Consider the following 13738-nt stretch of genomic DNA (forward strand, 5'->3'; position numbering starts at 1 on the left):
ATGAACATTTCTGGAATAACTCTTGTTGTTTATATTTACAAAAGATTCAACCCTTTTCTCTCCTTTTTCCTCAGTACAAATGTATGGATGGAATAATCAAAGATTTTTTTTTAAAATTTCTCTTCATTTTCTTCAAAATAGAAAATAATGCCTCCTTTTCAAATGTAACTATCCGTGCAAACATACACAAACAGCTAAAATTAGAAATTTTATGAGTCCTCTCTATCATCATATATCAATATAAGAGATAAGAGTAACCGTCTGTGAGTAATATACCACAGTTGGAAAGGTGCTTCTGAACTTATTATCTATTTAAACTCAGACCAAGGAGTAACCCAGACCAGCAGTTACCATCACCATGGCAACCTTTAATTGCAGGTGGGGACACAAAACGGAACCTGCAAATTAAGCTTCTTTCCAGAGTTTGGGGAAAACTTCTTGGGGGGGGGGATGACACAAGTGTGGGATTTTTCAAAATAAAGTACCCAAGTTGACAAAAGAGTTTTGGGAGGGGGGGCAGAATTTCAAAGTAAAGGCCCCAGATGAAAACAAAAGTTTACTGAGGGGCCCTTAAGTATGTAATAAAGCACATAAGTTGTAAGTAACTCTTGTTCCTAGGTGGGAACAAGAGTTTATGGTAAATGGGAAATGGACTGTACTTGTATAGCACTTTTCTAGTCTTATTGACCATTCAAAGCACTTTCACACTGCATTGTCACATTCACCCATTCACACACACATTCACATGGTGGCTGAGGCAACCAAAAACATTTTTCTCAAGGGCAAACAACATTACTGGGGGGCCCTTAAGTAGGCTGATAGATTTCCAAAATAAAGGCCCCAATTGGAAATATAAGTTTAATGGGGCCCCGGCCTTAAAGTATACTTAAAGATTTCAAAACAAAAGCCCTAAATGGAAACAAGAGTTTACTGGGGGGGCCCTAAGTCAGCTGAATGATTTTCAAAATAAAAGCCCCAAAGGGTCACAGGAGCTCATGGCAGGCTTCGTAAGTGCAAAAGATTTTCAAAATAAAATATTTGACTTTTTCTTCCACAATTTATTGTAGTGCTTATGGCATTTAGATCTCAGCTGATGAATATCCTTATTCCAACTAACATACTTGAATGACATCTTCGCTCTTTTCTCTGTACACTTGAGATCATATAAGTCCTCACACTATATCTCTCATTTCAACACCTTTCAATGCTCGCACTATATTTTGTTCTTTTATTATTCTATTATTCTAACTCTTCAAAATCATTCAGATGCTTCTTCATAAAAGGTTAAGCCAGCAATGCAGTTTGCTCCCAGCCATTTAAGTGATGCTGTTCAGCTCCCTGCTACACACAAAGCAATGCAGTCCAGCGTTCAGCTTTTCAAGCAATTTAGTTTAGCTCCCGACTTTCAGATTTTCAGCCACCAGCAATCCCACCGCAATTTCTTTAGAAATTGCACTCTATATTAATTGCGCTACACTATAGCAGAGCAAATGGCCTGACATTCATTTAAATATCCCCATTTACAATAAAGCAATATGTGAACTCCTCGTACAAGGAGAAATGTAAACAGGGTTTGTCATTCAGTAAGCTCGGCGTTATTTCCTTTGACTAAAACAAGAACTCTGGAAAAGTTTAGTTTTGTTTGAAATCTACATTCAGGATCTGAAGACATACACTGTTGAGAGTCCAATGTGGTAGAAACTTATCTGGAGAAAAAAAATGTAGCAAACCCCCCCTGCCAAATGTTCAAGAGGACATCCGTTATGTATGCAGATTCATGGGCCCTGTGTGGCCCCGCTGGATGCAGTTCATCAGCTGTCCAGTAGGAGGTGCTGGTCTGACATGGCAGGAGGAAGGTATGAGGGTCCAGTATCATGCAGGAAACCCGGCGCTCGTCTCTGTCCTCCAATGTGCAGTGAAAACCTGGGAATAAGAGAAAATATATATAAAGGCCTGAAGCACTGAGAACATACATGCATTACATTTTAAATACTATAATCTTCATTTTTACACAGCTGAGGACTTGGCATGCAGCAACTGCAATAGGCACAACTCTCTATGCTTCTTTTCTTCTGTTCCTTCTTGATTCTGGACTCTACTCTTTCTGTAAGCCTTTGGCAAGACTTCAAACTAAATGCAAAACTTTTTCTTTAATTAACCTGATAACCTGAGCTACAGATCTTAAAATGTATGCTCATTCAGTCTTGACCAGTAGCTAAATTACTATTACTTTAACTGTTAAGCATTCTTCTGCACTGTTTTCATTTTTTATGTCCCAAGACAACGCATAAAATACAGACACTTGTTCAGCAGCCCTACATGTCAAAATATGACATGTTAGCTAGGTACCCCTCCTGATTCAGTTTTAGATGCTTAAGTATGTTGTTTCAAATTATGCTCATTACATGCATTGTGGGTTGTTTCTTTTTTTTCAAAATAAACTTAAAACGTAGGTTGAGGTAAGGTTTTGGCAACAAAAGCATGTGATTAGGTCTGGGAAAAAAAAAATCCTAGTTTGTCATAAAATCAGTGCGATCGTTACTAACATAATGTAACAAAATAAACATAGTATGCTACACAAAGTAGCACATTAGGCTGTTGTTAAAATGTTATTATGTTATGTTATTAAAAAAACTCCATAGACTTTTGGTTTCACACTGGACACGAACAGCAGAATTGCGAAATTAAAGAGTTTGTTTGACCATCCACCTCCACAAGAGTCATTAACAGAGCTGAAAAAAATCTCTTATACATACTGTTTCTGTATACCAGATGGTGCATTCAGGGCCATTCTTTGTGATGGGCCCTTTCTTTTTTCTTCTTCTCGTTTTTCTCCTTCTGCAGTCTCTCCAGTTCAGCCTCGTACATCATCTCCTGGATCAGGTATTTCTCTCTGCGCATTCTGTCCCGCAGGTCCTTGGGGAGGTCAGGGATCAGATATGCGATCAGGGTCTTGATGGCAAACACCATATGCTGGGAAAAAAAGTATGTTATCACAAATGATGCCAGGGTCTTACATTTACAATAAAAACAAACCACATACTGAAGTGACAAGGTGGAGATAAATGAACACAGGGCATTTAGCTACTCACTTTCAAACTTTAAGTGATTTATTATACAATTTAAAAAATGCACGCTAAAAGTCAAAAACATGGCATTTAAAGGGTTAAAATTCTGAAAATTATTGAATAATATTACACACACAATAATAATATTACATGAAAAAAAAAACATTTTTAAAGCTTGATTTTGTGATGCGAGTGTGTGCAATATTAAAGCAGACCTGAGGGGTTAATTATTTCTTTAAAAAAGGCTTTTTGAAAGGCATTTTTATGTGAATTGGGTCCTTTGTGACTCTGTGGAGAGAGCTAAACGAGCAGGTTTTGAACCACCTGTGTGAGGCTCATTAGTGGCAGTGCGGCACATGGTTCTGAACTGAGGCTGCTGATAAAAGCTGGCAGCAAGTCACAGAAATCATTTAGTTTGTTGCAACCAGAGCACTGAGAACACACAGAACAGGGGAGGCACAAATGCTTACAAACAGAGAATCAAAAACATTCAAGTAGTAGTTAGCACATGCTAAAATGAGGTCTGGTGCATTTCTTTTGTACATGTGAAAATCTCAGGAACTGCATCAGAATGATTTTTTTTAAATTAAGATGAGTTGCACCTAAAATGTTTTTTTTCTAGTGGTACCACTTGGCATACACTGACATAATTGAAATACTCTGGCAGACAACATGAGCTTAAAAGTTAAACCTGTCCACAGACTGCAAATGAAGCATGCATTTAGTCTTGGTGTTAAACTACTTCTCCTACTTCTGTCAGAGTAGGCAGAATGGATAACAGAAAAACATTAAATGCACAGTTAAAGACAAATCCATCTGAAGCAGAGAAATGCCAACAGCGAAAATTAAATTCCTTTAAAATGTATGTTCTATGAGCAAATTATCGCAAAAAATGTTGAAAAAGATGTAGCTGGGCACTCATGAGTGGAGACAGAGAAGTCAAAAACATTGACAAAATAATATGAAAGAATCCATTTCCAAAGCCAGCCTGCTGTCATTTGTCACTAATTAAAAACACTGACCTCAAACACAATGATGAATGCTAGCCGCGCTGCCAGGACGTGCCAGAACTGCAGAGTGTATGAGTACGGTTCAGCAGAGTCTGGAGGCTCCCTGTAGTCACGATACCTGGTGTGCATGAGTTAAAGGTCATCACAATGTAGCACTAATAATATATCAGTGATTCAACAAGTGACAGAAAATCTGGATATCAAACGTGTATACATACAAGCAAAATAAACTGATAAATGTCATATTAGGCTTCAAAATAGCCTGTGCGCACAAGATGAGGTTGTCTTTTGTGCTTATTAATTACCTTCTTCTCCTGTTTCTAGTATTTATATTTGGATTTATATTTTACATGAAGCTCAGTCCGAGCCTGTGTGTTAATAGGGATCATTAATAAAGTGATGGATGAACACCCACACACACACACGCTGGTGCAATCCTTCCTGAAGTTGCACAAATACGTGCAGCCAAATCCCTAAAATAAATAAGCTTCGGACATGTTTTTCTTTCTTTAGTGAAGAATATTGGTGAAAACCTTAAATTGTGGCTCAGTAACAGAAAAATCAGTGACAGTTTACATTTTATTTTTAACACGTTATGCACGATGAGCACTGAAAGCTGTTGGTTCTCCCACACACACAAACAAACACACACACATGCCTTACCTGCAATACTTAACAGCTTCTCCAAACAGCTCAGAGCCATTAGTCTTTGACTGTGACCTCCTTTCAAAGTCAGACACCCGAAAAACTGAGAGACTGGCGTTGACGTAACCCATCATACACCTGAGAACATATGAGAAATTATTTTATTCAACACTTATAATAAAACAGGAACAGAATAAACCACTGTTACACAAAGAAATAACAGAGTCAGAAGTCCTGCTTATTACTGACTACGATTAAAGGAGAAGTGTGGAAGAATTAAAAGTATTAGTGCCATCTAGTGGTGAGAATAGCAGATGAGAAATTTCTCCTGGTTGGAATTCCTTCAGTACTCATTCTTCCCCCTAAATCCTTCTCACTAGATCTTTTAAACTAAACTAACCCATGTTAGGGGTTAACTGATCACTCACCCCTCCCCTGCTCGACCCTGACCAGCACAAGGTCCATACTTATAAGCGTAAACAAGGCGAGGGATAAAGTCTGAGGTAACAGCGATAACAAAGGCGTTTGTGATGACAGCCAAGATGCCGATGCCCTCCAGAATGCCATACCAGATTCCTGCCACAAACACAATTAAACATAAGATTATATCTAAAAAAAACATTTCTTAATGGTAACAATTTATGTATTATATTTGTATTATATTTAAATCACCTATGTCTTTGGCTTGTGAGGGCAGAGGTCGCCGCCATTGTGTGACGAACTTGTAGGCGTCTAAACGAATCTCGATGACGTTGTTGAGCAGCGCTAAGAGAGGGGCCAGAGGGAAGGCTGCCACAAAGATGGTGGTGAAGCCAAACTGCAGAACTGAAAGAAATACAAACTAGAGTTACAACCTTGCAGTTATATGCCTGCACAAATTATTCAAGTTGCAGTACACAAATCAACTCAGTATCAAACCACGTCTCCACTTCTGTTATAACGTTGGATATGGCAGAAAAGTGTTTCTGCAGAACATTATGATGTCACAAGTTTGGGATATGAAATGTCATCACTTCATCATTACATCCTTTTAGACAGTCACAGTGACTTTGAGCGTTGACCTTTATCTACTCAGTTCATCATTGACTCCAAGGGGATGTTTGTGCCAAATCTGAAGAGATTCTGTCAAGGTGTTCTAGAGACGGCATGCTCACGGGAATGATAACCTGGGACAGATAACCTGAAAACAGCTACAAAATGCCACACTATGCTGACTAGCTAGTTGTTAACTTTGTGTATCTGCTGTTTGGTGCTGGTCAGGTAGTATATAGGGGGTTTATGAGAGCCTTTTTAATGAAAACAGCAACCTGCTGCACCTAAAAACCATACACTGAAAGACGTTTAAATGCTGAAGGAAGTTACACAGTAGAGTTACAGTTGTCTGTGGATTTGTCACCATAAGTGACTCCTGTCACACTACACATCGTCATTTTATATATAGTTAAAATAAAAATAATGATGAGTACCGCTTTTAAGTTTATTTATTATAATTCACTAAGTCATAAATGCAACAGTGGAGAGAAACAATAAAGATGAGAGCTTGTGAAAAAGCTTCCGGCACCAAATTTAATCTACTGCAAATCAGTGTCACAGTTACATAACTGCAGCTGCTGGGTCACAAAATGAAAATAACGTTTCATTGTTTAAAAAAATGCATTATAGAAGATTAAGCTGTGGAGAGTATTTGGAGTAACCTCACACCTGATAACTGAGGTTGCGGCACTAACACGACTAAGGGTTTCTACCTATGCTCCATTTGTAAAGAAAATGTTTAAAGGCAACTCTGCTGCAACATACTCATTTCTAAGTATTCATCAAAGAGTCCATAGGCATTCATTGGCTGTAAGTTGTAATCTCTCTCCCACTGTGGAAAGCTGGCCTTGGCTTTCTGTCCGTGCTCTCTCCTCAGTCGCCGCCGTGTCCACCAGTTCTGGATCAGCCTCGAAAAACAACAACAGAAGATAGATTCAGTACAGAAACAAGTAGATCTGATGCTATATCCGAATGAGGATAGTTAGTTTAACACAGTATTATTTGTTTTAATTGTTAATTATTCGTTGCTTGATCATTTAAAGATGGAAATAATCACTCACGGGTAGCCGAGCTCCATGAAATTGTTCCATGTCTGTTTTAGCACCATGATGATCCCCATTTGCATACAGAGGTCAATGAGACAGCCACTGGGGTGGCACTGCACAAAGAAAGAAAGAAAATAAACAGCAGTTTTCTGCTGATCTCTGAGTGCAATACTGCAGTCAAAACACCTTTCAGATGTGTCCCTAAAGCTTTTATCAGCTTTGGAAATGTTCATAAAAGCCACTGATCTCTCCAAGCACCATCATGATGACTGAGGCTGCACTTATACTCCACATGTCACATTACAGAGAATTTTTCCATTTCCATTTCAGCAGCCATGGGAACAAGTGGGGGGGCACATTAGCTCAGCACCTGAAAGCGCAAGCTCAGGCCTTTAGTCCCCTCAGACCACTTCAGTGTGTGTTAGTTCCCCGCATGTTCCCATAAGTACTGCTGGCAGCAGCGCTTACTGCTGAGGGGGGTTAAACGGCTGGTGGCTGGGCATACAATAATAGCTTAATGTCCAATTTAGAACTGCTTGAATCCATAATGCTTTGCTGTTATTCCCTGATGGGAAAGCAAAGTAATTACTCACTTCTTCCAGTTTCCAGCGGTTGATGAGGCGTAGATATGCACCAGGCCGGCCTGTAAATCTGTCAACCAAGGGGAAAAAGCAGTAACTTTAAAAATAAAGTTTTTCTTATGTCAGTTGGTAGATCTATATTATGCAACATTGGCAGACTTTGCAAGAGCCAATGAAGATGTGTTTGGTTTTAGTCCTGTTGAAAAACGGAAATACAGCTTCGAAAAGAATAAAACAGTATAAAAACCTTCAGTGACAAACAGATCCTAGCTCTGCTCTGCTCAAACTTGCAAATATATCAGAATAAAATTGAGGCTCAAAGCTGTAAAAGTCTTAATGCCATAAAACGGTCGACTCTAGATTTTATATTCTCCATATTGGGAGGTTAGACTCTTGGACTGAGTTTTTTGGCACACATCATTCATTTACTGTAAAAGCTGAAAATACTTGTGTCCGTTAAGGAGTTCTGAGAAAAGAGTCAATACTTCTTGTAGTGTGGCTCAAGGTTCTGTCTATTTAAAAATATGGTGTCTTGTTACACTGATGACACACACATCAACATTTCTGTTTTATCCCCTGACATCAGTAACTTTCATTAGGGAGTTCTATGGTATCCTATTCTATTTTTTTCTGTTTGTTGTATGCTTTCTGGAACTAGATATAAAAGAATTTCACAACACACTGTACTGTGTGTTATTGCAGATGTGACAAAAAAGTGATTTTAAAGTGATTTGATTGAAGGAGTGTCTCACCTCCCCAGGAAGAAGGCAATGTAGAAAGTCGAACTGTTGAGGTTGACGAACTGAAAAAGGAACATCTTGAGGGTAAAGCTGTTCTCCCACTCTGATTCTGTCCTTGGCTGTTCTGTGGTGGCGTAGAGAGAGACAGAACAATAACAGTGAGATAAACTGATAAATGAGATGTAGATAAAGAGATACAGACACTGGAGTAGGGCTTAGCAATTGGACAAATATTCTAGCTACTGCTGATTGGTTGAATACATTGCTGATAGGTTTTCTGGGGGGGGAGATTTTTTTCTTGTTTTTTTTCTCCTTAAATGTCCGTCTTCAAACTGAGAGCCTCTGCTCATTGGGCAGTTGACAGTGATAAAGCAAAGTATTTGGTGCTCAGTAGGTATTGTGGCGAGGTCTATGTGGTTATAAATAATGCAGAGCACACACCACCAGAGGTCAGTCTCTACTGGTGGAACAGGAGGATGAGCTGAGAAGCATGGTGACTCTAAGTGGTAGGGATAACGTTACAAGACAGCTGTCCAGCAACAGCAGAAAGAGACCACGGAGAAAAACAGCATATTTCCACATCTAACTTAGGAATTAAGGGTTTATTTTGACCAAACCAGAGATGTTGATTGTTGGAACAGTGGACCAGCTAACTAATCTGTATTTGTGTGCGGGACAGCGCCATACACAAATGCTGTCAAATACTGTATTCCCCAGTGGAATTTCAGGAAGTTATACCATCCAAGCCTCATCAGTACTACTGTATGTTCAGTACCGAACCAACAACGATGAACACCAGTAATCACGTCTCCATTAAAAATTATCTTTCAGCTTCAAGAACACTTGATCTGCTGGTGCAATCCACTTACCTAAATTAGTGAGAAGAAGAGCAACTTTTTCATAGAGCTAGGAAAAAACAGTGTTGGAGAACATTAGTGAGGGAGCAGGTTAAATTGAATTTAAATGTTCTACTGTTAACAACAGCCTGTACAAAGAATAAATGTAGCCTTTATGTGCACACAAAAAAGGCTTCCCGTATCTTTGCATCTTGGTTGTGATTATTACCACCTTTTTATGAATCACTTCACTTTTGTGTGGCTGATGTTGATGGACACTCACCACGTTGAGGAGCATGATCATGCAGAAGTTAATGCAGACTGCCGTTCCTGTGGTGGCCACCTGAGAGTTATTCCTAATGAGAGCCCAGCCGAAGGCGGCGAAGGTGCTGACGGTGATCACGCGGTAAATGACAATGCCAAACACGGCGGCGATCACCACCAGTATCTGTGACATCAGAATGACATCCAAAGATACCGCTAACAACACCAATAAATACCAACACCACATTCAACTTACACTGTAACAATTTATCATCAAGCACTTTACACAAGAGTAGGTGTCGTTCCAGCATTTGGGGGAATACACTGGAAGGTTTTGGGGTCCTCTGCCAAGTAATTTTGAATGTCAAAGACTTAATTTTCTGCATGCTGGTGAAATTTTCTACATCAGTTTGAGGCTTCTCTGCATTCATTTGTGGTGAAAATGTATTTTTGTTTGACGGAGAGGAGAGTGGCTGTAATGACGGAAGCAACAAAAAAATAGCTGATCCAGCAAGAAGTTGGGACAGTCCAGGATCAAAAAAGATAGTATGCAAGAAAGGGCTGTATCCAACTCAGAATTATACCAGTTGAATCAGATTTGGCTATGAGTATTCAACAATTTGTTTTGTTTCTTTTACGAAGTTTTAAGTTTGAATGGACAGCGGCACTAAATATCTAACAAAAGCCAGATGCTGTTTTATATTATGTTGCTGTGAGCTACAAATTTACCACTTCTGTAAAAAAGGTCTCTCCTCTCTCCTCTTCTGTGCTGCTGTCTGCATGTCCGCAGCTCCTTGTACCAAATAGTAGCGTTAAGTCAAGAACACTCACTCTGCAGCAAACTGCTGATTCAAGTCAACTGCTTGACTTGAATCAATCTCAGTCCAATGAGGGTCTCCAACTGATTATTAGAATCTCCAATGCCCTACTGAAGGACTCATATGACCTTAAATGTTTTGATACTACTTGGCACTGGGTTATTTCGGTCAATACTTTCTGGGTATCAGGTGACGATACTCAGCCCTAATACATACAAAGTTGAGAGTGGCACACCTGCTACTTGACATTTCTTTACTCCAGACACTCACCATAAAAAAGATCCCAGATGTTGAGACGATGAGGCGACTGTATTTGTCAGTGAAGGCCTGGTAAGGCTCAGGCTTTCCAGATATGGGGTTCATCCTCTCCTTCTTGGAGTATTTGGCCTCAAACTGGGGGCGTATTTCCTCCTGAAAAAAAGGACATGAGCAAAATGTATCAGTGAACATAAAGAGATTTTTAAAAACTCATATTAGGCTATCAGGTGTTGCTAGTGAAAAAAAAATCCAAGAGTTTATCTCTGTTCTGTGCAAAGCAGACTGAGACTCTGAGTCACTTTCACACCCACAAACGGCAGCCCTTCAGAGAACACGTTTACCATTTTGAGTATGACTGACAGACGAGGGTCGGAGGTTGATCTGTAAGACAGGCATGAGCATTATAAACCTACCAAAAGTTCTGACAAAACCAAATTGCTGTGCGACAACTGTGTAGAGGTCTGAGTTTGTAAAAGCTTTAAAACTGTACATTTCCTGTGAGTCATGAATAGATTTTAGACAGACTCTTTAGGAGCAGGTTTTCAGCACAGCAATTCAAGCTTTTTTTAAATATATAGCTGCAGGATAGCATAGACTGAAAAGAGGTATGAGTAGGCAAACATTTCTCAAGGGCCGAGCTGCTCTGAGGGCAGAAACATTGTCAGTGTTTTAAGTCGAAACCTCAAAGCCAAAGAGCAACAAGTTAGCTAACTTAAACTATAGAGAACAAAATTTAATAAAAATGTAAATGGCAGATAGTTTGTTTTTGGTACTTTAAATTTCTTCTCAGATTAGAAATACAATGATCACATGAAGGAAATTCTTCACCTCCTCTTCCTCCCAGTCAATGAGGTCCCAGTCATATGCGAGGACAGCTCTGCGCCTTTTCCAGAACTCCAAGAAGACTGTTGCTGAAACACATGAAGAAAAAAGCTAAACAGAATTAGGGTAAAACTGGACATTTTGTGCATGTACACCTCGTCATTGAGGGGTAAAAGAAGAGAACTGCAGAGCTGGGTTATAATTCCCTGTGAGTTTGCCACTATGAGCGACCCCTTTACCATTACCCATAATCATTTCACCCACTGTTAATACAAAAAATATTCATTTGTGCAGCTTTAACCTGGCACAATAGCTGCAACCTGGACAAAAGGTCAGAATATGAGACTATTTTGTTCCTGCTACTGGAAGAAGCTGCAAACTCTGGTAAAAAAAATTAAATAATTAGGGTTATATTTTATCACCAGAGGTTATCACACAGAGCTTTGATGCTGCATTGACAAATAAACAAAAACCCATGAAAAATGAAAACTCAGACATCAATTGTTTTACAACCTAAACTTCAAAAAAGACATTTAGGGAACATGAGATAAATTCCCTCATGTGAAGAAAAAGGTGAAGTCAAATCCCTTAACATCTGTTCTCGTGGCATGTGATGCTGACTTTTGGTTTGACGCCAAGACAATCAGAGAGAGCTGAAACTGTCATGGGTTATACAGAGAGGTCACTGTGGAACAGGCTGTTCAGGTTTGTAGGGCAGGTGCTGCTGAACAAAGTCCTTTGGATAGCTTACTTATTGTCCACGCGCCTGCCTGATTCTCCATTGAACACTGATCACAAGCTTTAATCCTCCGCATTTCAAGCAAACGCTTTGGCTTATTCTTTCAGTTGTGTCCACATCTCTGTCGAACACAGAGAAAAAATGTTTTGAAGGCTCAGCTGTCTGAGAAGGGTAACGCTTCCCATGTGGAGCCTGCGGGGGGAGAACACTTCTGAGGAACCTTAATGAAGGGATTTGAGCTCATTCTGTGCTGCAGTTGAACCTCAGAATAAAGCTGATTTGACAGCAGCAGCAGCAGCCGAAGCAACTTCCAAGAAGCAGTTACTGTAAGGTCAGTACATTAGTGCACTTTTATTCTTCACTTTCAACTGGATAAACACGTTAAACTGGAATACCTTAAAGTATTTTGAGAGTGGCTTCTGGCATAGGGTTTGATATTTAAAAGCATCCTGGTTCCCAGTTTGAAAGTTTAACATCAGTTTGGTATGTTTTAATCAGATTATTAGTTTGTGTGTAATGTCTTATATTTGTACAAGGATGCATATATCTTGTTTATATTGTATTCTACTTGATGTTAAAAAGATCAGATTGTTTATGACTCTTAGGTGATATGTATCCAAACAGTTTTGACATTTTACCCTCTTATATACCCTTGTTTTTGATTAAACTTTTTCTTCAGCTGCTTTCTAGTTTTCTTAAGTCTTTTACAGTGAATGGCAAATCATAAATTAAATGTAATATGAAGCTATTCAACACTAATTCAAGTAACTAATTCAATTTTAACCTTACAATTCAAAAGGCTGCATGACTTTAAAGTTCAAAACATTTGCACTTTGCCTAGTGGTCTGTAACTTATTAAAGGCTGTTAAAGTTAGTTTGTAAGCAAGAAAAGAGATAGACACAGAAAGCATTTGGCCTTTCACTTTGGAAAAAAAAATACTTGACATGACACTGGTATGACTTAACATTTTACCAAAATCTTAACAGAAATAAAACCATACCCAGAATATTCTTTCCATTTTCTTTTGCCGTACACATTGAATGCATCTTTTTTGTCACTTAGATTTGAATTTTCAGTAAATACATTCCCCAGCCCTCACACAGTATCTTTTATATTTTGAATCAAGTCTCTTTAAGTGCAGACACAACAACTATTAAAAACATTTTAAAAGTACAATATCAACATAAATTCATAAAACAGATTTTGCTCTTAGAACTTGAATTAGTGGAAGCAGATCATAACATATCAAGTGTTAGATGACTCTGCAGATGTCCATTTAAAATAAGATCAAACTTTCTATGGATGTCAGTTTTAAAGCCACGACCAAAGCTCAAATGTGGCCTGTAACAAACTAGGTAAGATTGTTCTTTTTAGCTGAGCTGATTTCTGGAAAACTTGTGGCCCCTTAGCTTCTAGTCAGCGAGGAGTCAGTAAATGACAGTATAAAACAATCAATAAAACAGTGTTTTTCAATAAATATGTATCACTGCAACCATGAGACATAAATGTGCACCCAAAATATTAGGCTGATTAGTACAGCGGTTTGTGAGATAAGCTGCAGAAAAACAGATACACGCAGTTACACACACACAGGATCCCCACCAGGCCTCAGTGAGACAATAAAATGCAAGAAAAAAGATCAAATCAGTATATGCACAATATGAAACTTTCATCTTAATTTGCATGTAAAAAAGGCTGTTTTCCCTCCTTTTAACACAGCCTTGCTTTTCAGTGCTTATACAGCCTGCAACATTTACTTCTTTTCAAAGCCAAATTATAACAAGATATTAATCCGATTTGATCCTTTTAGCGTGCAGGAAAAAAAATTTATTGCCAGGATTAAATTAAATACAAGCAAATATCTCTGCCCGGCAGCTC

General features: G+C 38.8%; 1 protein-coding gene across 1 annotated transcript in view; it reads right to left on the bottom strand.

Annotated features, from left to right (window-relative positions):
- Nucleotides 1–713: 713 nt before the first annotated feature.
- Nucleotides 714–13738, bottom strand: part of LOC121961204 (anoctamin-4-like) — a 44320-nt gene continuing 31295 nt past the window's right edge. The window contains exons 16-29 of the mRNA XM_042511097.1: nucleotides 11127–11209; nucleotides 10311–10451; nucleotides 9242–9406; nucleotides 8992–9028; nucleotides 8135–8246; nucleotides 7395–7452; nucleotides 6817–6914; nucleotides 6521–6663; nucleotides 5396–5548; nucleotides 5152–5299; nucleotides 4742–4861; nucleotides 4091–4196; nucleotides 2757–2973; nucleotides 714–1923 (exon numbers count right to left, since the gene is read on the bottom strand). Of these exons, the coding sequence (XP_042367031.1) occupies nucleotides 2782–2973; nucleotides 4091–4196; nucleotides 4742–4861; nucleotides 5152–5299; nucleotides 5396–5548; nucleotides 6521–6663; nucleotides 6817–6914; nucleotides 7395–7452; nucleotides 8135–8246; nucleotides 8992–9028; nucleotides 9242–9406; nucleotides 10311–10451; nucleotides 11127–11209 (1556 nt within the window). The 3' untranslated portion in view covers nucleotides 714–1923; nucleotides 2757–2781. The remainder of the gene's footprint in view (nucleotides 1924–2756; nucleotides 2974–4090; nucleotides 4197–4741; nucleotides 4862–5151; nucleotides 5300–5395; nucleotides 5549–6520; nucleotides 6664–6816; nucleotides 6915–7394; nucleotides 7453–8134; nucleotides 8247–8991; nucleotides 9029–9241; nucleotides 9407–10310; nucleotides 10452–11126; nucleotides 11210–13738) is intronic.

Source organism: Plectropomus leopardus, chromosome 22 (genome assembly GCF_008729295.1).
Source record: "Plectropomus leopardus isolate mb chromosome 22, YSFRI_Pleo_2.0, whole genome shotgun sequence".
In the NCBI taxonomy this organism is placed as follows: Eukaryota; Metazoa; Chordata; class Actinopteri; order Perciformes; family Serranidae; genus Plectropomus; species Plectropomus leopardus.